This window comes from Argopecten irradians, chromosome 11, assembly GCF_041381155.1.
Source record: "Argopecten irradians isolate NY chromosome 11, Ai_NY, whole genome shotgun sequence".
Classification (NCBI taxonomy): domain Eukaryota; kingdom Metazoa; phylum Mollusca; class Bivalvia; order Pectinida; family Pectinidae; genus Argopecten; species Argopecten irradians.
In genome coordinates, this window is record NC_091144.1 from 13,533,169 (window position 1) to 13,559,812 (window position 26,644).

At 36.0% G+C, this 26,644-nt stretch overlaps 1 protein-coding gene across 1 annotated transcript; it reads left to right on the forward strand.

The window, feature by feature from the left end:
• The first annotated feature begins 6,870 nt into the window (after positions 1-6,870).
• LOC138334789 (uncharacterized) lies at positions 6,871-25,665 on the forward strand. Its single transcript, XM_069283516.1, has 11 exons — positions 6,871-6,998; positions 7,117-7,207; positions 8,358-8,493; positions 10,652-10,723; positions 14,277-14,366; positions 15,031-15,079; positions 15,502-15,566; positions 16,070-16,129; positions 16,830-16,884; positions 19,047-19,160; positions 24,253-25,665. The coding sequence occupies exons 1-10, from the start codon at positions 6,956-6,958 to the stop codon at positions 19,127-19,129; spliced, it is 744 nt and encodes a 247-aa protein (XP_069139617.1). The 5' UTR covers positions 6,871-6,955; the 3' UTR covers positions 19,130-19,160; positions 24,253-25,665.
• Positions 25,666-26,644: the final 979 nt, after the last annotated feature.

Genomic DNA, 26,644 nt, shown 5'->3' on the forward strand with positions numbered 1-26,644 from the left:
TGCCTCCAGTTTCACTATGAGATAGTCCAGGGGTGTAGAGATCGTAAGTGATCGAAACCCCTGGAAATATCGAGGATGGTTGTTATGTAATGACACTAAATACATGTAGTTATGAGATAAGGGAGATAACTCCTATAGCTTTTTTTATCAATACATCCTATGAAGGTCATATTATTGATTTAGGTTATAGAACTTTCTAGAATATAATCATGTATAAACAAATATGTTTGTAAACATGTTGAGTTTAAGTAGAGATCTAGAATGTTACTAATAATTTCCAGGAGGCCAATAGTATATGTGAGTCATACTTGTTTCACTGTTTTTAGTGTTCAGATTATTCTGTCTGAAAGTTAGGACTTAAGGTTCTCCAAAAATTCTTGTGAATAGGGCTGACTACAATTATATTTAGCGAGGGCTATAAAACTATCCCCAGCATGTCAAGCGCAAGTGCTAATCTATAACTGTTAAAACATTGAGACCCTGTAATAAGGGGACATATCAAGAGTTACTCGTAGCAATTACGCCATAGTAAGATAATCCATTGGCGGCAAGAGAAGCTATTAGTGGACTTTTTATCTGATGGATTAATACAACACTATTGTGGTTGAATTATTCATATTGTGCACTTTGTGGAACTTTACAAATCATCGCGTGGACATTCAGTTTCCTTGTGGATTGTTGATTATTGTTAATTTGAAACCTGGAAGGACCAAGGATTATACCAGGACATTCGCATACAGATAAGTAACACTTTAAATCATCGTACTACTCTTGTACCACCACCAATTACTTTAGACATTGTAAACCATCTCTGTATAATATTGTATATATAATTAAATTGTGTTTTGAATTTAGCTGCTGGTTTCTCCTTTCTGTTATTCGTTAATGTAACAGAATTGGGGGCTCGTGTCCGAGATCGATATTCAATTTGTGAAATCTAACTTTGAAAAATTAATTAAGAAATTTTCAAAATTTGTGTACAAACTTTGAGTTTACATTTGAAACCAACAGCTAGATAAATATGACTACTATGCAGGTAGAACAGTTTGTTAAAGCGCCATCCCTGGAAGTTCTTTTGCAAGTTAGTAAGAAGGATTTACTGTTATTGGGTAAACATTTAGGCCTTACTATCAAAACTAATTTGAGGAAAGCTGAAATTAGGAATGTAATTATAAGATATTTTGTTGACAATGGCAAATTTGACTCTAGTGCATTAGATAGTATAGAGGAAACAGTCACTTCAGAAATCCAAATTAGACAAATGGAACTTGAACATGAAATGAAAATGAAACAAATAGAGAAAGAAATGAGAGAAAGAGAAATAGAAAAGGAGTTAAGAGAAAAAGAAATAGACAAAGAAAGAGAGTTAAGAGAAAAAGAGAAATTGAGAAAGAATTAAAAGAAAAAGAGAGAGATCAGATGTTAGAGCTAGAGAAGCAAAAAATTCAAGCTGAAACAGAACTTAGAATTAAAGAATTAGAACTAGCTTCTCAAGACAGTTCAAGTAATCCAACTTTTAGGGGTTTACAAGGAAACAGAGGTTTTGATGTCAGTAGAAACATTAGGTTAGTTCCTCCTTTTCAAGAGAAAGAAGTTGACAAGTATTTTCTGCATTTTGAGAAAATAGCTGACAGTATGAAATGGCCTGAAGATAAGCTTACAATGCTTCTTCAGAGTGTCTTGATTGGTAAAGCTAGAGACATTTATTCTTCTTTATCTGTAGATGAGATTTCAAATTACCAAGTAGTCAAGAAAGCTATTTTGAAAGCTTATGAGTTAGTTCCTGAGGCTTACCGCCAGAAATTTCGAAACTCGAGAAAGAGAGATGAACAAACTCATGTAGAATTTGCCAGAGAAAGAGAACAATTGTTTAATAGGTTGTGTGATTCTAAAGAAATTGATGAGGATTTCGGTAAATTGAGGCAATTATTGTTGATAGAGGAGTTTAAACGTTGTGTCCACACAAACATAAAATCTCATTTAGATGAGAGAAAAGTTGAAACACTTAGTGAAGCAGCTACAATGGCTGATGATTACGCTCTCACCCACAAAGGCTCATTTGTTAAAAACAGTTCTCAAGACAAAAACAGTACCACAGGTACTAGTAAATTTGGTCAGCCTAGGAACCCAACCTTTAGTGGCCCTTCCAATGACAAACCTAAATTAGGTGATAAAACTAAGTCTGCTTCTAAAACAGATGATAGGATAGGTGTGGGGTCTCCTTCTGGTCCTGTTTGTAATTACTGCAAGAAAGTAGGGCATGTTATGTCTGAATGTTATTCTCTCCAGCGTAAGGAGCAAAGGCGTAAACAGTCAGTTCCTTCTGTGTTAGCTATGTCAAAGCCTAGTCAGAAACCTTGTAATATTGTGGAAGATTCTAAAGTGTCTGTTGAGATTAAGAGCTCAGAGTCTGATAGTGTCTTGGAGAAGTACTCTCCCTTCATTTCTGAAGGTTTTGTTTCACTTACTAGTGATATTACCAACTTGAAACCTGTGAAGATTTTGCGAGATACTGGGGCTTCTCATTCTTTGATATTAGATGGCGTAGTGCCTTTGTCTGAGGAGACCTCATGTGGTAGTAGTGTTTTGCTTCAAGGTGTAGAGTTAGGTTTTGTTAATGTGCCTCTCCATTCTGTTTATTTAAAGTCAGACTTGGTTACTGGGCCTGTCACCATTGGTGTTAGACCGGAACTTCCCATAGAGGGCGTGTCGCTCATTTTAGGCAATGACTTGGCTGGAGAGAAAGTTAGGGTAGATCCCTTAGTGTCCAGTATTCCAGATAAAACAGATGATGCTGAGACTATTCAACAGGAATTTCCTGGTATTTTCCCTTCTTGTGCTGTAACTCGTTCAATGAGTAAGAAGGTTTCTGATGTTGTAGTAGTTGAGGATCATTATAGTCCAGGGTTAGGTGACACTTTCTTGGCTCATGATATAGAGGATGTCGGGAGCAAGTGTGATCTTTGAGCAATCCTGTAGACTTTGATAGTGATAGAGTTGTTCCTAACAAGGGTACTTCTTTGTCTGACATGATTAGCAAATCATCTTTGTCTAGAGAGGAGCTTATAGTAGAACAGGAGAAAGATCCTGAAATCTCCTTATTGTGTAATCGGGCTTTGAGTGAGGAAGAGGCTGAGAAAGTCCCGGTTTGTTACTTCCGTCAGTCAGGTGTGTTGATGCGCAAGTGGCGCCCCCCCTGATGTGTCTCCCGAGGAAGACTGGAAGGTTGTCAATCAAATAGTTGTCCCACCGAGGTATAGGCAAGATATTCTAAGTTTGTCTCATGACGTACCTATGGCAGGGCATCTAGGTGTGACCAAGACTTATAACAGGATCTTAGATCACTTCTTTTGGCCCAAGTTGAAACGGGATGTGGCTGATTTTTGTAGGTCTTGTCATACTTGTCAGGTGGTAGGGAAACCTAATCAGAAAATCCCTGTTGCACCTTTGCACCCCATTCCAGCATTTGAGGAACCATTTAGTAGAGTCATTATAGACTGTGTAGGTCCTCTACCCAAAACTAAGTCTGGGAATGAGTATCTTTTAACTATTATGTGTGCTTCCACACGCTTTCCTGAAGCCATTCCACTCAGGAATATTAAAGCCCCTAACATAGTCAAGGCTTTGGTTAAATTCTTTACATTGGTTGGTCTTCCAAAAGCTGTCCAATCGGACCAAGGTTCGAATTTCATGTCTGGTATTTTTCAACAAGTCATGTACCAGCTCCAGATCAAGCAGTATAAGTCTAATGCTTATCATCCAGAGTCTCAGGGTGCTTTAGAACGTTTTCATCAGACATTGAAGAATATGATGAGATCTTATTGTTTTGAAAACAAAAGAGATTGGGACGAAGGTATACACATGTTGTTGTTTGGCGTTAGAGAATCTGTACAAGAATCTCTTGGCTTCAGTCCCTTTGAACTTGTGTTTGGACATACTGTACGTGGTCCTTTGAAAATTTTGAAATACAAAATTTTGGACGAAGATTCTAAAGTGAATCTCTTAGAGTGTGTGTCTAACTTTAAGCAAAGGTTGACAAGGGCATGTGAACTGGCAAAAGAAAATTTGGCCGTTACTCAAACCAAAATGAAAACATGGTATGATAAAGATGCCCGTGCAAGAAGTTTTGATCCAGGTGACAAAATTTTGGCTCTATTACCAATACCGGGTCAGCCTTTGCAAGCTAGATATTTTGGACCTTATGTTGTTGAGAAAAAGTTCGATGATGTTAACTACATTGTACAAACTCCAGGGAGGCGCAAGAAAACTCAATTATGTCATGTTAATATGCTTAAGAAATATGTAGATAGAGAAGAGAGCAAGACCTCTCAACCTATTGCTACTTTGGCCTCTGTACCATCACAAAGTGAAAGTACAGCTGATATTTGTAAATTAGACTTAGATGTGGTGTACAAGATGTAGGTTTAGACTGTGGTGTTAAGTTACGGAACTCAGATGTGCTCGCGAACTTGGACAAGAAACTATGTCATCTATCGGAAAAGGAACGCAATGAACTGAAAGATTTGATACTTGAGTTTAAACATTTGTTTCCGGATACACCAGGCAAAACAGATGCTACCTATCACGACGTGGATGTAGGCGATGCGCCACCTGTCAAGCAACATCCTTACCGTGTCAATCCTTTGAAAGAAGAACATTTAAAGAAAGAAATTCAATACATGTTGGACAATGATATTATTGAACCAAGCAAAAGTGAATGGAGCTCTCCATGTGTTCTGGTGCCAAAGCCAGACAAGACATACCGATTCTGTACTGACTTCAGAAAAGTAAACTCTGTCAGTAAAACAGACTCTTATCCAATTCCAAGGATTGACTCGTGTATTGACAAAGTTGGCAAAGCCAAGTATGTTAGCAAGTTTGACCTGTTGAAAGGATATTGGCAGGTGCCATTAACAGAAAGAGCTAAAGAAGTGTCGGCATTTGTAACCTCACAAGGTTTGTACCAGTATAAAGTTATGCCGTTTGGTATGAAGAATGCCCCGGCAACATTTCAACGTCTTCTTAACAGCGTGATATCAGACCTGGAAGGCTGTGATGGATACATCGATGACGTCATCAACTACCATGACACGTGGGAAGACCATCTACGCGGGATTCGTGAATTCTTCGAAAGACTCACTACCATGAAATTGACTGTAAACTTATTGAAATGCGAATTTTGTCATGCAACTGTTGAATTTTTAGGCCATGTTGTAGGACAGGGGCAGGTTAAACCTGTTCAGGCCAAAGTAGAATCAATTATAGATTTTCCAACTCCTGGAAGCAAGAGAGAGCTGATGAGATTTCTTGGTATGGCTGGATACTACAGAAATTTTTGTCAAAATTTCTCTGTTATAGCAGCTCCACTTACTGCTTTGTTAAAGAAAAATGTCAAATTTGTCTGGTCAGACGAATGTAAGTCTGCCTTTGAGAAATTGAAAGCCATACTATCAAACTCACCAGTTCTGACTGCTCCAGATTTTAATAAACAGTTTAAACTGTTTGTTGACGCCAGCGATGTAGGTGTTGGTGCTGTTTTGATGCAAGAAGGTACTGAAAAAATTGACCATCCAATTTGTTATTTCTCGAAAAAGTTTGACAAACACCAGAGAAATTATTCCACCATTGAGAAAGAATGTTTAGCGTTGATTTTGGCCTTGAACCAATTTGATGTATATCTCTGCACTACAGTTGTGCCTGTGTTGGTCTTCACCGACCACAACCCTTTGACATTCATTGGGAAAATGAAAAACAAAAATCAAAGAATTCTCAGGTGGAGTTTGACTTTGCAAGAGTACAATCTTGACATCAAACATATCAAAGGGAAAGACAATATTCTGGCTGATGCTTTATCAAGGATTTAAATATGACTTAATATTTGAAGAAAGTTTCCTTTTCAAGAAAACTTTCTTTTCTTTAAGGAGGGGTGTGTTATGTATGACACTAAATACATGTAGTTATGAGATAAGGGAGATAACTCCTATAGCTTTTTTTATCAATACATCCTATGAAGGTCATATCATTGATTTAGGTTATAGAACTTTCTAGAATATAATCATGTATAAACAAATATGTTTGTAAACATGTTGAGTTTAAGTAGAGATCTAGAATGATCTATTTCCAGAAAGTTATGTGTGTTTACTTGTTTACTGTTTTTAGTTAGATATTTCTAGAAGTAGAAGGTTCTCCAATATTCTTGAATTACGGTTTAGCTATATATACCCCAGCTGTCCAAGGCTAATCAGAACTGTAATGAGACCTGCAATAAGACATACAATGTATCAAGAATTGTACAGCGCCATATAAGATTCTATTGGGAGAGCTATTGTGACTTTATCTGTGGATTATTACAACACTTTGTGTGGATTTATTCATATTGCCTGGAACTTTACAAATCATCGGTGGACATTCAGTTTCCTTGTGGATTGGTGATTATTGTTAATTTGAAACCTGGAAGGACCAAGGATTATACCAGGACATTCGCATACAGATAAGTAACACTTTAAATCATCGTACTACTCTTGTACCACCACCAATTACTTTAGACATTGTAAACCATCTCTGTATAATATTGTATATATAATTAAATTGTGTTTTGAATTTAGCTGCTGGTTTCTCCTTTCTGTTATTCGTTAATGTAACATGGTATAGAACGTGAGATATGGGTCGCAGAAAGTGGTTTTTGACGGCCATTTTGAAAAACAAAATGGCGGCCGCCAGGGGTCGTGATTTTTTGGGGTCCATTTCTTTTCCTGAAACCTTATGTCCTAAAGAAGCCATATGCAAAGTCTCGTGCTTTCTTTTATGCTTAGCGGCTCCACTAATGTACATACTCTAAATGAGTTCGGGGTTTGTCGGTAATTTCCGGAAACACCCGAATCTTAATTAGCGATTATTTTGGACAGGCAGTGAGAGTTAGGTCCCTTGACTAATTTCGACTTCCTTTGTCGGCAACATGGCCAAGTTAAGTGGAAATGAGATGCGAACAGCTGTGAAAGGTTTGTCCTGACTGTATCTAAGACATATGAATTGTGTCATATGCATCATAACTTGAGTTATGGCGTATTTTTCGACTTGGCTACAACAAAAACGTTCTCACGGTTCTGTCTTTTGCAGATATGTTGAAGGGAGCAGACCTCAGTACATTGTCCGCGAAAAAGATTCGACTAAAACTGCAGGAAAAATTCGATACAGATTTGTCCGAAAGGTGATGATTTTGTTTTCAAGTAATTTACCATCCAAAGTTTGAGTATTGCTGGTAATGATAAATCAAATGTAAACTATATTGGTGTTCTTCACAATGTGACAAACCGTTGACAACAAAAACAATGAAAAATAAAAACCCAACAAAAATCATAAACTACAATTATTAGGCCTACCCTCGAAGGACCAATATTCGTCAGGGTAATTAAATCCTCTCGGAAATCAACAAACCAGCAAGAAATAAAATGTTCCAATTTTATCAACACAAATATACATACTATTTTGTCTTACTTGTATAACAAGTTGTCTATCTTTTCTTTATTTATCTATAATACGGAAGATTTCTAACAGCCGGTCGCTGGGTGATGGCCGACCCAAAAGGGACATATTTTCGTCAGGAGGTGGGGGGGGGGGGGGCTGTTTCGCTTGTTACGAAAATTGAGATCATTCCAAAAAAATGATGAGCAGCAGGCGCTTGTGAGATAGTGTTTTAGCTGAAAATTTAGTTACATCGATTTTAAATCTTTAAACCTATTGGTAATTGAAAGTGGAGAACACCTCTGTTTACATAGAATAGAAACTTGAATCGCCAAAATAATTTGTAATAACCCAAAATCTTGGCTATTAATCACATGATCAGACATGTGACTTCTGGTACTTTGTTGACATACTGCTGATCAGTGCACATGGACAGTCAAACGCTGACGGTAGGGTTTTAAAGTTTCATTTAAAATGGACTTAAGAAAACACCTTCGTTTTGGGGTATAATGCTACATCGTTTTTATAAAATCACTTGGGTAAAGCACTGCACACCCTTTTAAGCATAAATCCAAGATGGCTGCCTGGCGGCCATTTTGTTGACCGATTGTTCCCAAAATGCGATATGCACAGCTAGGGCCCTAGGGGAACCTACATAAGAAATTCGAGAAAGATCCCTTCAGTACTTTCTGAGAAATAGCGGTAACAAGAATTGTTAACGGATGAAAGGACGGACGACAGACCATGGACAAAAAGTGATTTGAATAGCCCACCATCATCAGATGGTGGGCTAAAAATGACTGTCGTTTTGATGAACCCACTTAGACTGGTTTTCTTTGACTGACTCAAAAATGTATCTTTGCATTTTAAATAATTTCTGCATATGGTTTTATCAGGAAAAAAGAAATAGATGCTTTAGTAATGGAACTACTAGATGAAGAAGAAGAAGAAGAAGAAGAAGATGACAAAAGTAATGGCAAAGAAGAAGAGAAAGCACAGGAAGAAAGTGAAGAGGAAGAGGAGGAGGAAGAGGTAAAATGTTATGTTTAATTTTGATGGCTCCACTTAAAAGTGTAAAATAAATATTTTATAATGTGATTTTGAATTTTAAAAAGTCATCAATTGCAATAAATTGGTAGAAACCTACAAATCAATACATGTTTATTAAATTCTATATCTATGTAGGCTTGGAGAGGGTTTATTAACAAGATGTTGAAATATGTTTAAGTCAAACCTACAATGTAAAAAAGATCAAAAGCATTCAATATTCATTTTTTGTGACTTCGAAGGAAAAATAGAAACAGATTTAAAGGCTAAGATTTGAAGAGAAGCGGATTCTTTTCAGTGCAATGCTAATTATATATAAGATCTGCAAAATATTAATAAATACATGTTTATGTAGAACCTAGCACATTATAGTTAATCTTAAAACATACAGTCAAACCTTGATGATTTGTCTGGTCTCGAATTTCTTCACTATATAACATTACTAACTAACCCATGTATGAATCGAAGTTCTCGATGTATCAAACTTTTTTCATGGACCATTTGTTATAGAATCATAGGTAATTGACACTCGATGATTCGAAAAAAAAAATTTGCCTGTACAGATCAGGTGTTCGCCGATACCCCGCGGCATGCTATCACACCTAGCTGTCTCGCGATGTCCCTTCGCCGGACAATAGGGATTATGACAGCTTGTGTTGCTAGCTTGATATCATCAAGATAATTAATATCACTAATCAGGCCGATACCCGGTGCTTTGTTTTTACAAGCTGCATTATTAAATCATTAGTACGGCAAAGATACAGTTAGTCGTTTTTGATGTTCGCCGCCGCCATTGGTAGCAGTTTGTAGAATTTACGGAACGGTAAATAGCGAGCCACATTATTAGTAACTCATACTCAAAACTGTTACATTGCACAACTTTGGCATAAATACTGGAGCAAATCGCTCATTCTAAATCGAAGTATTTTGTAGGTGTTGTAGCGCTTTCGGTTCCTCCTTTTTAGTTTCGTTTTTGCAACTTTATATTCATTCCGTAATATTAACCATAGCTTAAATAGTCACCAAACGAACACTTGTACATGGGTTAGGCCTAGTATACGTAAGTCTTGTTTATAATATATGTATGTATTGCTAACGATAGCAATACATGTGATTATTTGCATACTTCGTTTTTATTTTGTTTTGTTGTGGTAAATACAATGATTATAAAGTTTATGGAACGGAGACGACATGTACACGTTCAACTACCATATTTGGTAATGGTAAAAAAACATCGGTCCAATTTCAACCACGAATAATTCGAAGTCTCGATGTTTCAAAGTTTTTCTGATGGTCCCTTGAACTTCGAGACATCAAGGTTTGACTGTAGTTGTGATGTTATCTATTGTTGTTTCTGTACTTTTACTCCCGGATTATAGGACCTTTTCCTGTAACTGTCCTATATGTTACCTTTTACTGCCTTATATATGACTCAAATATATATAAGACAGTCCCTTAAAAGACAGTAAAAGGTAACTTATGGGAGAGTTACACAATGAGGGTGAGTATATGTCTCTGGGCATAATCCCATAATTATGTTAACACACAACCTACCGGAATATTCCATAATTTTTAAATCCAAATTATGAATAAAATCCCACACAATGAATATGAAGAGCATTTAATCCTCTATTGATGCAGAATTAAACACATCCACAGAATTTCTGTATATATCCCTTATCAAGTTTCCCTCCTTATTATGAATTCACCATTTAACACTTGTCTACAGCATTAACTCCAATTTCAGTTTTCTGAAAACCTTGTTTTTTTTTCACCACCTTTGATTTTAAATTTCCAAATCATCTACACTGTAGTTTTACACTTATTTTGATTTTGTTTCAACAATATTTCAGAATTTCACCTCAATCCCATTGGCTTGTTGAATGAAATTGCACATGGTATAAATAAATTCAAGATTGTCCCTAAAGAGGTCCAAATTTTAAATCCTCTGAATTCAATGTAAGTTCTGTGGGAACCAATACTTTTGAACTATAGCCTGGAAAATCACCATTATATGCAATCCTTTTAGCGAAAAAAATACATGAACAGTAAAATAATCATCAGACTTGTGAGTAATTGATCATATTACGATCTAACAAGGTACAATTTAATGTATAATGACATGGAATTAATTGTTTTACAGGAAGAAGAACCTCCGAGAAAAAGACCGAAATCTCAAAGACAGATTGAAAATGAAAGTTTGGGTGAAGTTACTGTAAGTATTATCCGAAAAGCTATATATAGAGATCCTAAGAAATTTTAAGCTAAACATGCAAATATTTTATTCACCTTTAAAGATGCTCCACCTCTGACAAATAGTATTTTTTTACTATAAAAAACAGGAGCAGACGATTAAGTATTTTTTCTTCAGTTATAAAAGTTACTTACTTTACACCATTACCACCATTAAAAAGTTTGAGCTTCTAATTTTACTTCAAGTTAAAAATATGAAAAATAATTTATTGCATCCCGAAAAAAATACGTGGCACTATATCTTATATGGAATGAAATGCTGATTGCACATGCACCAAAAACAAAATAAATCATTTTGAGGTCATCTGATCCAAAGGGTCAGGATGACCTAATCCGAAGGGTCAGGATGACCTAATCCGAAGGGTCAGGATGACCTATTGTCATCATGCACCGTCCGTCGCCGTGCGCCGTCCGCCGTGCGTAAACTTTTCATTCAAACTTCTTCTCAATAACCGAAAGGCCCAATGACCTTGACCTTTATTCAAGGTCACAGAGGTCAAAAAGGCTAAAATCTTTAAACGACTTCTTCTCAAGAACCAGATGGCCCAGGGTACTGATATTGGGCATGTAGCATGCTTGGATGAAGGGCTACCAGGTTTGTTCAAATGAATGACCTTGACCTACATTCAAGGTCACAGGGGTCAAAAAGGGTAAAATCTTCAAATGACTTCTTCTCAAGAACCAAATGGCCCAGGGTATTGATATTGGGCCTCTTGCATGCAGGGATGAAGGGCTTCCAAATTTGTTCAAATGAATGACCTTGACCTTCATTCAAGGTCTCAGGGGCCAAAAAGGCTAAAATCCTTTAAACAACTTCTTGTGAATAACTAAGAGGCTTTAAGACCTGATATTGGGCCCCTGACATGCTGGGATGAAGGGCTTTCAAGTTTGTTCAAATCAATGACCTTGATCTTCATTCAAGGTCACAGGGGTTAAAAATGCTCAAAGCTTTAAATGACTTCTTCTCAAGAACCAAAAGGCTCAGGATACTCATATTGGGCCTGCAGCATGCTGGGATAAAGGGCTACCAAGTTTGTTCAAATGATGACCTTGACCTTCATTTAAGGTCACAGGGGTCAAATTGGCTAAAATCTTTAAAAGAATTCTTAGGCCTAGAGACCGGATATTTGGCCTGTGACCTGCTTCAATGAAGAGCTACCAAGTTTCTTCAAATCAATGACCTTGACCTTCATCCAAGATTACAGGGGTCAAATAGGCTAAAATCTTGAAATAACTTTTTTGTGAATAACTAAGAGGCCTAGAGACCTGATATTGGGCCTGTGACATGCTGGGATGAAGGGCTACCATATTTGTTTTTAAAACAATTACCGTAAAAACTTGTATAATTTGCGCACCAGTGTAATTTGCGCAGGTACTTTTTAGGGCTGAAAATGCTGAAAAAAATCTACTATCAGTATATTTTGCGCATCAATTTTTTGGGGGAAAAACGATGTCCAGGGAGTCCCAAAATCGATGTATGAAGGTGACAATTTCAATGCTAAATATTCCCCAGAAATGCTTGAAAACTTGCACAAAGAAGTGTTGTATTAAGAAGAAATAACATATTAAAACCACATTGTGTTTGTTTTCTTTTATTGGCCACCGTAACCTGAAACTAAAATATCTTGCAGATGTCCAAAACATCGGCGGTCCGGTTCGCCGTACTCCATGCACATGTCAATGTTTTGAGATATTACACATGAATAGTAATCAGGAATATTCAAAAAGATTAGAATTTATTTGTTTAAAATTGTCACAATAAGTAATTAGTGTGTTTGAGATCATTAACAATCAACAGCAATCGGCTAGCGGATACGTTAGCTTGCAACAATCACATTGTGAGTAAACTCACTACCTGTACGGTACCAGATCCAAGCTGATGGCTAATTATATTTATCAATACGATTGAATATGTCACTAACCTTGTAGCTTGTTAATTCTGCAGTAATAAAATTGCAAACCACTTATTGAAAGTCCTAAATATAGGTCAGTTTAGGCATCTTCCCGTATTCTTATAAATCCCACGTGTGTTTTGACTTTTTGCACACGGCCTGCAGTCGGGCCCTACGGAGTTTCATGTGCAAAGCTAAAGGCTAATTATACACACCAAAACTGTTGAAAATGTCACTAATCTTGTAGCTTGTTAATTCTGCAGTAATGCAATTGCAAATCACTTATTGAAAGTCCTAAATATATAGGTCAGTTTAGGCATCTTATAAATCCCACGTGTGTTTTGACTTTTTGCACACGACCTGCAGCCGTGGTAAACATGTTTGTGTATACACACACACACTCTCTACAGACTCTCTCTATAGCCTCTCTACCCTAAAAAAATACAGGTAAACTACATTGACCCGGCCAAAGTCACTGATTGTGGCTGTCCCATTACACTACGAGGTGTACAGGGTATACATCTCTTGCTGTCAGTAGAAGCCATGCTTTCAGTCAGTCGCCATTGAAATTCTCGGGGCAAATGTAAACAAGACATCGTGGTCATAACTTAACACTTTAATTAGACATAGATAATCCACTATAATAGGTGAGGCATTGTTTTTACAATCATTAATACCTTTTATTATATAAAATGGCTACTATACACAGAGCGGTACCTCAACATTCATAGATCGCCAGCCCCTCAGAATGGACAGATTTTTTCCCCGTAATTTTTTTAAAACTACTCTATCAATGTAATTTGCGCACCCCCTACTTCAAATTTTATTTTTGTACAGAAAAAGTGCGCAAATTACACAAGTTTTTACGGTACCTTGATCTTCATTCAAGATCACAGGGGTCAAAATGGCTAAAATCTTTAAATGACTATGTTGTATTGTGCCAATAGTCAGATGACTGTTAAGGCCCATGGGCCTCTTGTTTATTACCTTTGAATCATACATATATATACATGATTAAACACCAAATATTGCTGAAATGATGAATATCATTTATGCTCTATCGGTGAAGCATCTTTAAAAATTGCCAACATTTGGAGATTTACAATGCATAGATTTTTATTTTACAAGTACAAATAAGAGCTAAAAATGATATTTACTGCCAATATAAATCATTATATTGACATCTACATTGCAGTGAAAATACATGTATAATTAGACCATGAATCCAATTTGTGGTCTACAATTTCATTTAATGTTTTACAGTGTTAATATTTGTGATGTGTTTTCTGCAAGGATGTTTCCATCTAAACTTACATGAGGCATAAAAGACAAGAATTTAAATTACAATGTTACCTTCTAGCTTTGTTGCATCTAATGTTTATAAGGCATCATACATGTTGTCTGTCATTTGAATGATGTTCACATCAAACCTTATGGTTTTCAAAAGATTACCGAAGAAAAAATAACATCACATGTCAAAATTTTCGCCCATGACGCATATAACTTTGAGAAGATGTCAACCAAAACTTCAGTAAGAAATATATGTTTTCCCTGTTGAAGTAAATATGAGAATTTAATCTTATTAGTTTCTGAAGTATTAAGCAATTTGTATTTGTTTTACAGGATGGTATGGACGATGAAGAGATAGCCCGCCAGCTACAGGAGGAAGAGACAGGTCCTCGTCGTAGTAGCCGCACACCAAAAAGACCACCTGTAGGTTCAACGTCATCTATTCTGTTCATAATCAGTCATGTTTCTTATTTTATTTGGTTTTTTGTGTGCTCTTGTTCGCTTTTTAGATTTCTTACAGTTTGGCCAAAACACCTGTAACTCGGTAATTTCTGTAGGATTTTTAAGGCAAGTCAACAACACTAATTTTCAAATTTTGTTGAGTCCCATTACAAAGAAATATAGATGTTCTCAGTATTTTGGTGAGACCCACATGATAAGTAACTATAAGTCCTACTCCCAAGACTCCTGTAGGCGAGTCCCCTAAATCAGTGGACTGTAATTTTTACCTTTTATGCCCGCCCTTGTAATGAAAAAGAGAATCATTTAAATCTATAAATCACGTCATTTTATCCACGATCTGTCTGCCCATGCTGCCCCTCCCCATGCACAACCAAGTCTTCCACTTCAACGACGAAGGCTTTGGATTTTGCTTTCAGTCAGAGATAAGGAAAATAAAATCAATTACTAATGATGTCTATTTAATGTATGTTTTCTAAGGTTATGTCATTAATATTTGACTTTTTAGAACAGATAATATAAGTAATTATAATCCCATGTTGACGTATTAGGTAGCAATCTTTTTGATGTGCTGTTTTACTCAGTAATGTAACTAGATAAAGTTCCTTACTTTGACTACATTTAATAGAAACCCAGTAAAAGAAGCAAAGAATCAAAAGGAGATGGTGAAAGAAAAGGTGAGTTAATGACTTTGTATATGAAGCAGTAAAAGAAAAGTCCAATACATGTTTGTTCAATACCAGAAGTACATGTAATATTCAAATAAAAATAGCCATGATTACCAACACTTTTTACCACAAATACGCCAGCTAACCTCAATCCATGCTCATATGGTATCAGATTTATAAGATAAGCTAGAGGGAATACTTTCATGTGTGATTAACTTTTGAGAATTTCGCGATCCAAGTGATTTTGTGAAATTTTATCTCAGCAAATTAATATCTAATGCATTTATGTAGATAGAATTTTCCATTCAATTTTAAATCCGGAAATGCTAATATCGTGAAAATTAGTAGCTGCCAAAGAAAGTTGGTTTACAGTAATCTGATCTGGGCTTAATGTATATTCTGTATTTTTAACTACCTATCTTTAATTTTAGGAAAGGGCTATGGGAAGCCATGCTTATTGTCCCCAGCACTAGCTAACATCATGGGGACGGACCAGGTGAGTTAGCGCCTCTTCCCCTATCAGCATACCTCCCCTTTTCTGGCAAATACGATAAGTTTTGTACCTGTTAGAAACATAACAGCATAATCGTTTTGCTGAATGTATTCTGTCTATGGATATTAAAGAGTTATCTTCCTTTGAGTAGGTATCAATTGTGATGTCATTACTTTGTTTTTCTCAGAAATGTACGATCTTAAACTCATGAAAACATGATGTACATCTGTAACAATCACTACAAACCCGAAAGGTAGTACGATATGCAAATCATATTAATAGGATTTATAATAGTATTGTTACCAAACATGATAAAGAATTGAAGAAAATTAATGTAACTAATCCAATAAATAAAAATATTGCAAATACTTTAAAACAAGTCTTTCATACTCGATTATTTAAAAAAAAAAAGATATTTAACATTAATCTTTTATTTAATCTAGCTTTGATTTACAAGAAGACATATGTTTGATATTGGCGATATGATTATTTTTTATCAATGATAGATGCCAAGGTGCGATGTTGTCAAGAAAATGTATGATATTGCGAAGGAAGGTAATCTTCTGGTAAGTAAAAAACAATATTTTGTTATTTGAAAATTTGAAAAAATGTTGGAAAACAATTCTTATCACTAAGAGATGCATTTTTTTAAAATGTGATTTCAAATAATCCTCTTTTAAAATATTTTAAAAATTAATTGGTAATGCACCATTTAAAGTAAAAAGTCGGGCAAAGAGAACTAGTCTTCAAAACTAATTGGTAATGCACCAGTAAAAGTGAATACATTGTAGTCGGGCAAAGAAAACCAGTCTAAATGTGTTCATTACCTTCCAAAAGTCCTTTCATATCAAAAGGCCAAAGCAAAGAAAACCAGTCTAAATGTGTCCATTGACCTTCCAAAAGTCCTGACATATCAAAACGACAGTCAAGTTATGCTTGTATTATCCAGTTTTGACCATTGAAATCATCAAAAAGCCCTGTGTAGTTATAGCATAGTTCTAAAAATAAATTCGGCCAACTCTTTGAAAGCGAGACTTGTTGGAAATGTCAACACTGATGTAGCCAGTCGGGAGGACATTTTAGGATTCCTATAATATAAATTAATTTATTCGCATGCAGAGCGATATTGAATTTTTTTCTTTCTGATTTATAAGAAATGATACTGTCGGAACACCATTTTTACCAAATTAAACCTTCCTTTGTCCGACTATTCAGTTTATAATCATGGTTTAGCAACAATTTAATACTATTTTTATCATTTTGCAGGACCCAAAGAACAAACAGTACATGATCTGTAATGACGATTTATTCAAAGTTTTTGGTAAGAAAATATTCTTTTTGAGCAAGCTAGTGGCTTGTTCGACCGACATGTATGTAAAAGTTATTTCCCTTTATACTGAGAATAAATAAGAAAGAATTTAGGTATTTAAAACTTTATGTTCAATGTATATTTAATTGGATCAAGGTAAATCTGTCCACAAATTAGTATTGCTGAAATATATCAACTTCAAGGTTCTTTGAAAATTTTATACACATAATCATTGGAAAAGATATTGAATAGGACATAATATGTTATCATCTAATATTTACATTTACTTGTCACTTCTACTATATAAACTAACCAAGACAATGTGAAATATATGACGGTATAACTGACACCTATAACGTGACCATTATGACGTCACTAATGTTGACGTGGTGAAGCCAACTGATCACCGTCAAAATGGCTGTTCCATCTTGTGGATTAAATCGTCGTTGATAAACGGTTTTCCTGGTCTAGCTTAAACAATGTTAATGCAGATACCCAAAATGAGTTGATAATGTAAATTTAAGCATTAAACTATCTTCCTTTGACATCTATGGTCTATATAGATACCAGAGCTTTGCAGACAATCATCTTATAATGTGCTACTCACTCAATCACTCTGCATGCATGTCTGAAAAGCTCTGGCATCTATAGAGACCATAGAAGCCATAGGAAGATAGTTTAATGCTCAAGTACAATCTGTACAATGGCTTTAAAGTAAAGAATTGATTGGTTCATGATCTGTTTAAATGGCTCGGTTATAACCAGAACAAAGAATGCCATCAATCACGTTCATGATCTGTTTCAATGGCTTGGTTATAACCAGAAGAAAGAGTGCCATCAATCACGTTCATGATCTGTTTAAATGGCTCGGTTATAACCAGAACGAAGAGTGCCATCAATCACGTTCATGATCTGTTTCAATGGCGCGGTTATAACCAGAATAAAGAGTGCCATCAATCACGTTCATGATCTGTTTAAATGGCTCCATTATAACCAGAACAAAGAGTGCCATCAATCACGTTCATGATCTGTTTCAATGGTTCGGTTATAACCAGAACAAAGAGTGCCATCAATCACGTTCATGATCTGTTTCAATGGCTCGGTTATAACCAGAATAAAGAGTGCCATCAATCACGTTCATGATCTGTTTCAATGGCTCGGTTATAACCAGAACAAAGAGTGCCATCAATCACGTTCATGATCTGTTTCAATGGCTCGGTTATAACCAGAACAAAGAGTGCCATCAATCACGTTCATGATCTGTTTCAATGGCTCGGTTATAACCAGAACAAAGAGTGCCATCAATCGCGTTCATGACCTGTTTCAATGGCTCGGTTATAACCAGAACAAAGACTGCCATCAATCACGTTCATGATCTGTTTCAATGGCGCGGTTATAACCAGAACAAAGATTGCCATCAATCACGTTCATGATCTGTTTCAATGGCGCGGTTATAACCAGAACAAAGAGTGCCATCAATCACATTCATGATCTGTTTCAATGGCGCGGTTATAACCAGAACAAAGAGTGCCATCAATCACGTTCATGATCTGTTTCAATGGCTCGGTTATAACCAGAACAAAGATTGCCATCAATTACGTTCATGATCTGTTTCAATGGCTCGGTTATAACCAGAACAAAGAGTGCCATCAATCAGGTTCTTGATCTGTTTCAATGGTTCGGTTATAACCAGAACAAAGAGTGCCATCAATCAGGTTCTTGATCTGTTTCAATGGCTCGGTTATAACCAGAACAAAGAGTGCCATCAATCACGTTCATGATCTGTTTCAGTGGCTCGGTTATAACCAGAACAAAGAGTGCCATCAATCAGGTTCTTGATCTGTTTCAATGGCTCGGTTATAACCAGAACAAAGAGTGCCATCAATCAGGTTCTTGATCTGTTTCAATGGCTCGGTTAAGTGCCATCAATCACGTTCATGATCTGTTTGAATGGTTCGGTTATAACCAGAACAAAGAGTGCCATCAATCACGTTCATGATCTGTTTCAATGGCTCGGTTATAACCAGAACAAAGAGTGCCATCAATCAGGTTCTTGATCTTTGAAGAACTTTTCCTAGCTGAAAACATGGGTGAAAATGTGTCACTTGTAAGTTGAAGCTGTCCAAAATATCCAAACAGATGAAAAGCCTCAGAGTCATTTATTTCCATTGTAGGTAAGAGGCGTGTGCGAATGTTTGGTATGATGAAGCATCTTGGAGATCACATCACAGATCCACACAAGGTCGACAAGAGCTGATGAAGCCTATTACTGTGTGCTAGATGATATGGTAAGTAGGCAACAAGGCACATGAAATAATGATAATATTGGAGTTATCTCTCTTGATTTGGATTTAAGAGATGAGTGCCACTGTTAAAGGTAAATACCTAAACTGAAATGGTTTTTAATTTTTAGGTCACCTGAGACGAAGTCTCAAGTGACCTATTCTAATCACCTTTTGTCCGTCGTCGTCCGCCGTATGTCCGTAAACAATTTACATTTTTGACTTCTTCTCCAAAACTGCTGAGGCAATTTCAATGAAATTATGCACAAACCTTCTAAGGCATAAGGCCAATCAAAAATTGTGATTTATGTGGTCCCCACCCCCCAGGGACCTATGGGAGGGGCCAAAAGGGGTAAAATTGACTAAAATTTCAAAAATCTTCTTCTCCACTCACAGATGTGATGGAATTAAATACTCTTCATAGATAGAAAGATCCAAAGGTCCTTTACAAAAATTGTGATTTATGTGGTCCCCACCCCCCAGGGACCTATGGGAGGGGCCAAAAGGGGTAAAATTGACTAAAATTTCAAAAATCTTCTTCTCCACTCACAGATGTGATGGAATTAAATACTCTTCATAGATAGAAAGATCCAAAGGTCCTTTACAAAAATTGTGAATTATATGACCCTGGGGTCTCAGGTTTCCCCCTGGGGAGGGGGTTAAGTTTTCTATAGTTTATATAGGGAAAACACATTTTTGAGTATTATTTGTAATAGGAAATGAGTCAAACTTGTTTAGAATTATAAGCCTGAGATAACATTTTGATATCATATCTATATTGGTCCTGGTCAACCCCCTCGGGGCAGAGGGGCGGGGCCAAAAGGGGCAAATAGGCTAATACTTTAAAAATCTTCTTCTTAAATACTGGAAATGGTAGAATCAAATACTCTTCATAGATGGACAGGTCTTAAGGTGTTTTATGAAAATTGTGAATTATATGACCCTTGGGTCTCGCGTTTCCCCTTGGGGAGGGGGTCAAGTTTACTACAGTTTATTTAGGGAAAACACATTTATGAGCATTTTTTGCTCAATTTTCATAGAAAATGAGTCAAACTTGTTAAGAGTTATTAGCCTGAGATAACATTTTGATGTTATATCTATATTGGTCCTGGTCAACACCCTCGGGGCAGAGGGGTGGGGCCAAAAGGGGCAAATAGGCTAAAACTTTAAAAATCTTCTTCTGAAATACTGGAAATGGTAGAATCAAATACTCGTCATAGATGGACAGGTCTTAAGGTGTTTTATGGAAATTGTGAATTATATGACCCTTGGGTCTCAGGTTTCCCCCTGGGGAGGGGGTTAAGTTTACTGTAGATTATATAGGGAAACACATTTTTGAGCATTATTTAGTCATTATATTAGGAAATTAGTCAATTGTAGTCAGAATTATCCCTATGTGATGGCCATTGAATCTTATTACCAAATTTTCCATGACTGATCCCCAGGGGCCTTAGGGGCGGGGCCAAAACGGGTCAAATAGGCTAAAACTTCAAAAATCTTCTTCTGAAATTCTGGAACTGGTAGAATCAAATACTCTGCATAAATGGAAAGGTCTTAAAGTCCTTTACAAAAATTGTGAATAATATGACCCTGGGGTCTCATGTTTCCATCTGGGGAGGGAGTCAAGTTTACTTTAGTTTATATAGGAAAAACACATTTATGAACATTATTTGCCTATTTTTCATAGGAAATTAGACAAACTGGGTTAGAATTATTAGTCTGAATTATCATTTTAACATCATATCCATATTGGTCATGGCGGACCCCCAGGGGCCAGAGGGGCTGAGCCAAAAGGGGTCAAAATGGTAATTTCAAAAATCTTCTTTTTGAATTCACAGATTTGATGGAACCAGATACTCTTGATAGATTGGAAGGTCTTATGGCCCTTTACAAAAATTTGTGAATTTCATGGCCATGGGATCTCAGATTTTCCCCTGGGGAGGGGGTCAAATTTACTAGAGTTTATATAGGAAAAGCATATTTAGGAACATAATTTGCTTAGTTTTCATAGGAAATTAGTCAATCTGGGTTAGAATTATTAGCCTAAGATAGCATTTTAAAATCATATCCATATTGGTCCTGGCCAGAGGGGTGGGGCCAAAAGGAGTCAAAATGGATAAGATTTCAAAAATCTTTCTTCTGAATTCACAGATTTGATGGAACCAAATAATCTTCATAGATTAAAAAGTCAAATGTATAAAATCACTGACTGACTTCAAGGGCCTGATGGGCAAATATATAGTGTTTATATGCATGTCTTTGTTTCATTCTTTATCTGAACTCAGGTGACCATTAAGGTCCATGGGCCTCTTGTTTAAATAGTAGTGTAAAGCAAGTTTGATCATTTCCTGCAGTCATAAAATTCATTGGCTTAATTTTTAGCCCACCATCATCAGATGGTGGGCTATTCAAATCGCTTTTTGTCCGTGGTCCGTCGTCCGTCCGTTAACAATTCTTGTTATCGCTATATCTCAGAAAGTACAGAAGAGATCTGTCTCAAAATTCATATGAAGGTTCCCCTAGGGCCCTAGTTGTGCATATTGCATTTTGGGACGGATCAGTCGACAAATTGGCCGCCAGGCAGCCATCTTGGATTTTGATATTTAAAGTTTGTTATCGCTATTTCTCAGAAAGTACTGAAGGAATCTGTCTCAAATTTCATATGTAGGTTCCCCTAGGGCCCTAGTTGTGCATATTGCATTTTGGGACCGATCGGTGAACAAGATGGCCGCCAGGCAGCCATCTTGGATTTTGATAGTTAAAGTTTGTTATCCCTATTTCTCAGAAAATGCTGAAGGGATCTTTCTCAAATCTCATATGTATGTTCCACTAGGGCCCTTGTTATGCATATTGCATTTTCGGACCGATCGTTGAACAAGATGGCCACCAGGCAGCCATCTTGGATTTTGATATCTAAAGTTGGTTATGGCTATTTCTCAGAAAGTCCCCAAGGGATCTGTCTCAAATTTCATATGTAGGTTCCCCCACGGACCTAGTTGTGCATATGGCATTTTGGAACTGATCGGTGAACGAGATGGCCGCCAGGCAGCCATCTTGGATTTTGATATTTAAAGATTGTTATCGCTATTTCTCAGAAAATACTGAAATGATCTGTCTCAAATTTCATATGTAGGTTCCCCTAGAGACCTAGTTGTGCATATTGCCTTTTAGGGCTGACCGGTCAACAAGATGGCCGCCAGGCAGCCATCTTGGATTTTTATATTTAAAGTTTGTTATAGCTATTTTTCAGAAAGTATTGAATGGATCATTCTCAAATTTCACATGTAGGTTCCCCTAGGGCTCTAGATGTGCATATTGCGATTTGGGACCGATCATCAACAAGATGACCGCCAAGGAACCATCTTGGATTTTGATAGGTGAAGTTTGTTACTGCTATTTCTCAGAAAGTACTGAAGCGATCTGTCTCAAATTTTATGTGTAGTATATGTTTGAAAAAGTTTAAAAAGTACAGAAAAGATCCATCTTTCCATTGTCAGACATAGATCATTCTTTGGTGGGCGCCAAGATCCCTCTGGGATCTCTTGATATACTATACTTATCATCTGAACAAATCAATGTAAATTTTCATACATTTGTAACCTGGGTCATAACTTGACTATTATTGTGCCAGATGGTAAAACAGCAGAATGATGTTCATTTATAACACAGTCTAGATTACCTAAGGACTCATGCATTTATTGTAACCTAATGCTTAATAGGTCATCATTAAAGATTTTCTGATATTATTAGTTTTTAAGAAATTTTAATCCCCGGCTTTCTCCGAAATGGGGGATATTAATTTGTTTTTGTCCATCTGTTTGTCTGTGACACTTCGATTTTCGTGAGTAACTGTAACAAATGGAAACCAATTTTCTCTAACTTGGTGGCAAGGTTAAATGCCTTAAGAGCTCGGCCATGTTCGTTCGCAACTGTTGATGGACCTTATTTAGCAGAGTTAAGGCCCTTTGAATTACTAAAATGTCATTTTCTGCCTTTTTCGTGCAATAAATGTACCAAATGTAAACCGATTTTCTTCAAACTTAGTAACAAGGTTAAATGCCTTAAGGAATTGGCTAAGTTCAATCGCGACTTCTAACAGACCTTATTTAGCAGAGTTATGGCCCTTTGCTTAAATTAAAAAAAAAAGTTATTTTCTGCCACTTCTGTACAAAAACTGTAATAAATATTAACCGATTTTCTTCAAACTTGGTAACAAGGTTGAATGCCTGAAGTGCCTGGCCAGGTTTGATTGCCACTTTTGGCGGACATTATGTAGTGGAGTTAAGACCCTTTGATGTACTAAAAACGTCTTTTTCTGCCATTCCCTATGAAATAGGCCTAATTGTAACAAATGTAAACCGATTATCTTAAAAGTTAGTATCAAAGTTAAATGCCATAAGAGCTCAGCCAAGTTTAATAGTCACTTTCAGCGGACATTACACATTTTACTTCCGTAAAAGACTTTAGTTTATTTTTTCATATTTCAACCATGGTTAAACCTAATCTCAATAATGTTTATCTACAGTATGTCCTGAAAGCAGGGGATGGAAATTCCACGAATTGGCTTGTCATTTTTTGTTTCTGTGACATAGTGAGCTTTTTTAAGAATGTTTGTAATTATGTAGGCAATACCTTATGTCACTTTCCTTTTTCATTGACAATAAAATTGATATGACATGAACATTTTATAATTTGCCTGATGTTGAGATCAGCATCGACTTTGTTTTTCTTCTTTATCGTAATGTTCCTTTCTTACATTATCAATTATCTTCATTTAGTGGTATTTCAGAATTTTCAGGATTGCTGAATTCTGTCTACCTAGTCAAATCCATTCTCTTGCCCGACCTGATTCATTGAAATAATGGATTATGATTTTTTCTGAACTATTGGCAACAGATGTATCACAGCTTTACTGTATTTCAATTTCAAAAAAATTATTTAAAAAATATATATGAAAAAGGATTGAACAACAGGCATAGCCCATATAAGTTATCTCCCTTTGGTAACACTAGTGCATGCATATTTGACATAACTGTATTTCATCTTTACATACCTTCCTGTTGTTATTACTGATCTGCCATTCCTTGTCTGTTTCTAGGAAGAAGGTAAAAGCTGTCAGGAAAGAGAATGAAAGGTGTGGAAACTGGACAGAGAAGGAGTCTACACATACTTAGAGGTTATAGCCTACTCTTAACAGCCCACAAAGCTGTACTCTTATTTTTATAGACAGTTCGCTTCTCACTTGTTTTTCATATCCTTTATATGTAATGGTATGTACATTCATCACAAGTTCTTGTGGAATATAGTGTCATAATTATTATCATAAAGTCTTCTTGTTAAACTTTATATACCACCTTATATTTGATCAGATCTGGATTTTTCTGAACAATTACTGGTTTTACAATTTTAACAGATTTCCAGTTTGATATTAACCTGATCCCAGGACTTCATAATAAATCTTTTCTATTCAAGCTTTGACTTTAAAAACATTCAATAGAGGACATTCCTGACAGAACCTGATGTCCAGGGACACTAAAGCATTTCAGTCAAATTGAAAATTACTAAGATAATTATACTGAATGTATAAAAAGTGTATACCAGTTACTTCAGGTTCTTTTTATAGAAGTGATTGACAATTTTATAACCTACATAGCTTGAAATACTTTTCTATACTGCATTATCGGAGCGTGTAAATTTATTAATTGTGAAAACATTTTATTGAGGCTACCCGGTAGAACTAGTCGAGGAATATCTACAAGGAAGGGTGGCAGGTACAGTGTGTGTATATGGTAGACAGGTAGGGCTCACAAATAATAAATTCAGTAATTTCCATTTTAATGATTATTGTGTTGAGATAATATGTGTCGAAATTATAGTAATGATATGAGTTCATATCTTGTCTTGGTTACTCTTTCTAGTTGAACTGGTTACTTATTTTTTAAAGAACAAATTTTGCACAATTTCTTGTAACTACCTTACATATCTTATTTTTAGTTACATTACATTGTTAGAACAAAAAGAAATCAACAAACAATCTACATTGTTTTGTACATTCAAAGTAAAAGCTTCCTTTAAAATGTTTTACAAAATTTTGGAGCTCGAAAGGCTTTTGTATTTGTACGAAAAACAATTGTGTTAGCAGGCAGGTTCCTTGTCATCAATCATGTTTTTTTGTATATTTTAGTCATTTGTTGTATTTTTTGTGCCATTCTGTCGTGTAGTTATGCATTTCTTTACCATAATGTAGACTTGTTGTGCGTTTAAGCTACAACTGAAAAATAGCCAATCAGACTCATAATTACCAAATGTTAAAATTTATGTCATGTTAACCAAGAAATGCAGAAAAGAATTACGCTTTATTTGAATGCCTGAATTGTAAATTTTTTGGCTTCATTACATTTCATAAGAATTTTTAAAGTATTTTGATATAAGAATATGTTGTAGGGGGCTGTATTGTTTGTAAACCTTGAGTGTTACTCTCAGCCAATAAAACATGGTCGTTCCTACTCAATCACACTTTGTTTGAATTGTTTTAACAACTGGATATTCCGTATTTGCAGATTACAGATTACATATTGCGGTTAGGTATCAATAATTACGTTATCATTTTGTGAGCACAATTCACATCGTTTTCTCCGAAAAAGTATGATGTCACAATCAATACCTACCCGCAAGAGCAGATAACTCTGTGATATGCAAATACATAATAAAGGGGAGTTGGACTGAAGCAAAATCGTAGTGTTTTGATAATGTGCCAATGAACAAAATGTTTTCCTCTTAAACTATCGATCTCATTTAAAACAATATTGATGATTAGTTTGTTGGTCAGGAAAATAATTCCATTTTTAGCTCGCCTCTTGAAGAGAGGGGTTTATGGAATCACTACGGCGTTTGCGTAGCCGTTGGATATCCCAGGTTAAGGTTTTTAACTGATGAAAAACTTATCTGTCACAACTGACATTGATTTCTTCAATCATTTAGGATTATAATTGGGTATTGACAATCACTGAAAATGGAAAACTGCTTCATTTTGAGAATTTCAATATGCCTAATGGGCTGAAAGGTTTAGTTATGTAATGACAGTGCTTTATTTTATAATAGTGGTAAATTACAAGGAACCTGATTTGAATCAACAAAATTCCAGAGGCGAGCTTTGCTGTTCTCAAACAGCTCTTGTTGCTGTATCCAGCTGATGTACAGAACACATGATTATCCTTGATATCCCAAGGGTTACAATCACTTTCGTTATATTCATTCCTGGGCTATAGTATGGCAAAAAGGCTCTGTGTGCAAGAAGATAGTTTGATCCTTTGATACATAATAAGAATCAAATAACGTTACATTGTATGGCTTGAGCGTTGCTCTCCTACTCTTCCCAAAAATCTTTACAGGCCTGTGATTGGTTAGGTTTGTTTTTCTCCTGAACTGCCTTAAGTTTGGATGAATATAATGTTTGTAATGGTAGCCCCTGGGGTATTGATGATGACTTT

Bases quoted from the DNA above. Each gene is read 5' to 3' on its own strand.
- LOC138334789 (XM_069283516.1), top strand. From the start codon at position 6,956: ATGGCCAAGTTAAGTGGAAATGAGATGCGAACAGCTGTGAAAG. The intron at 8,494-10,651 runs GTAAAATGTTAT...ATTGTTTTACAG, and splicing joins AGGAAGAGGAGGAGGAAGAG to GAAGAAGAACCTCCGAGAAA. The intron at 15,080-15,501 runs GTGAGTTAATGA...CTTTAATTTTAG, and splicing joins AGGAGATGGTGAAAGAAAAG to GAAAGGGCTATGGGAAGCCA.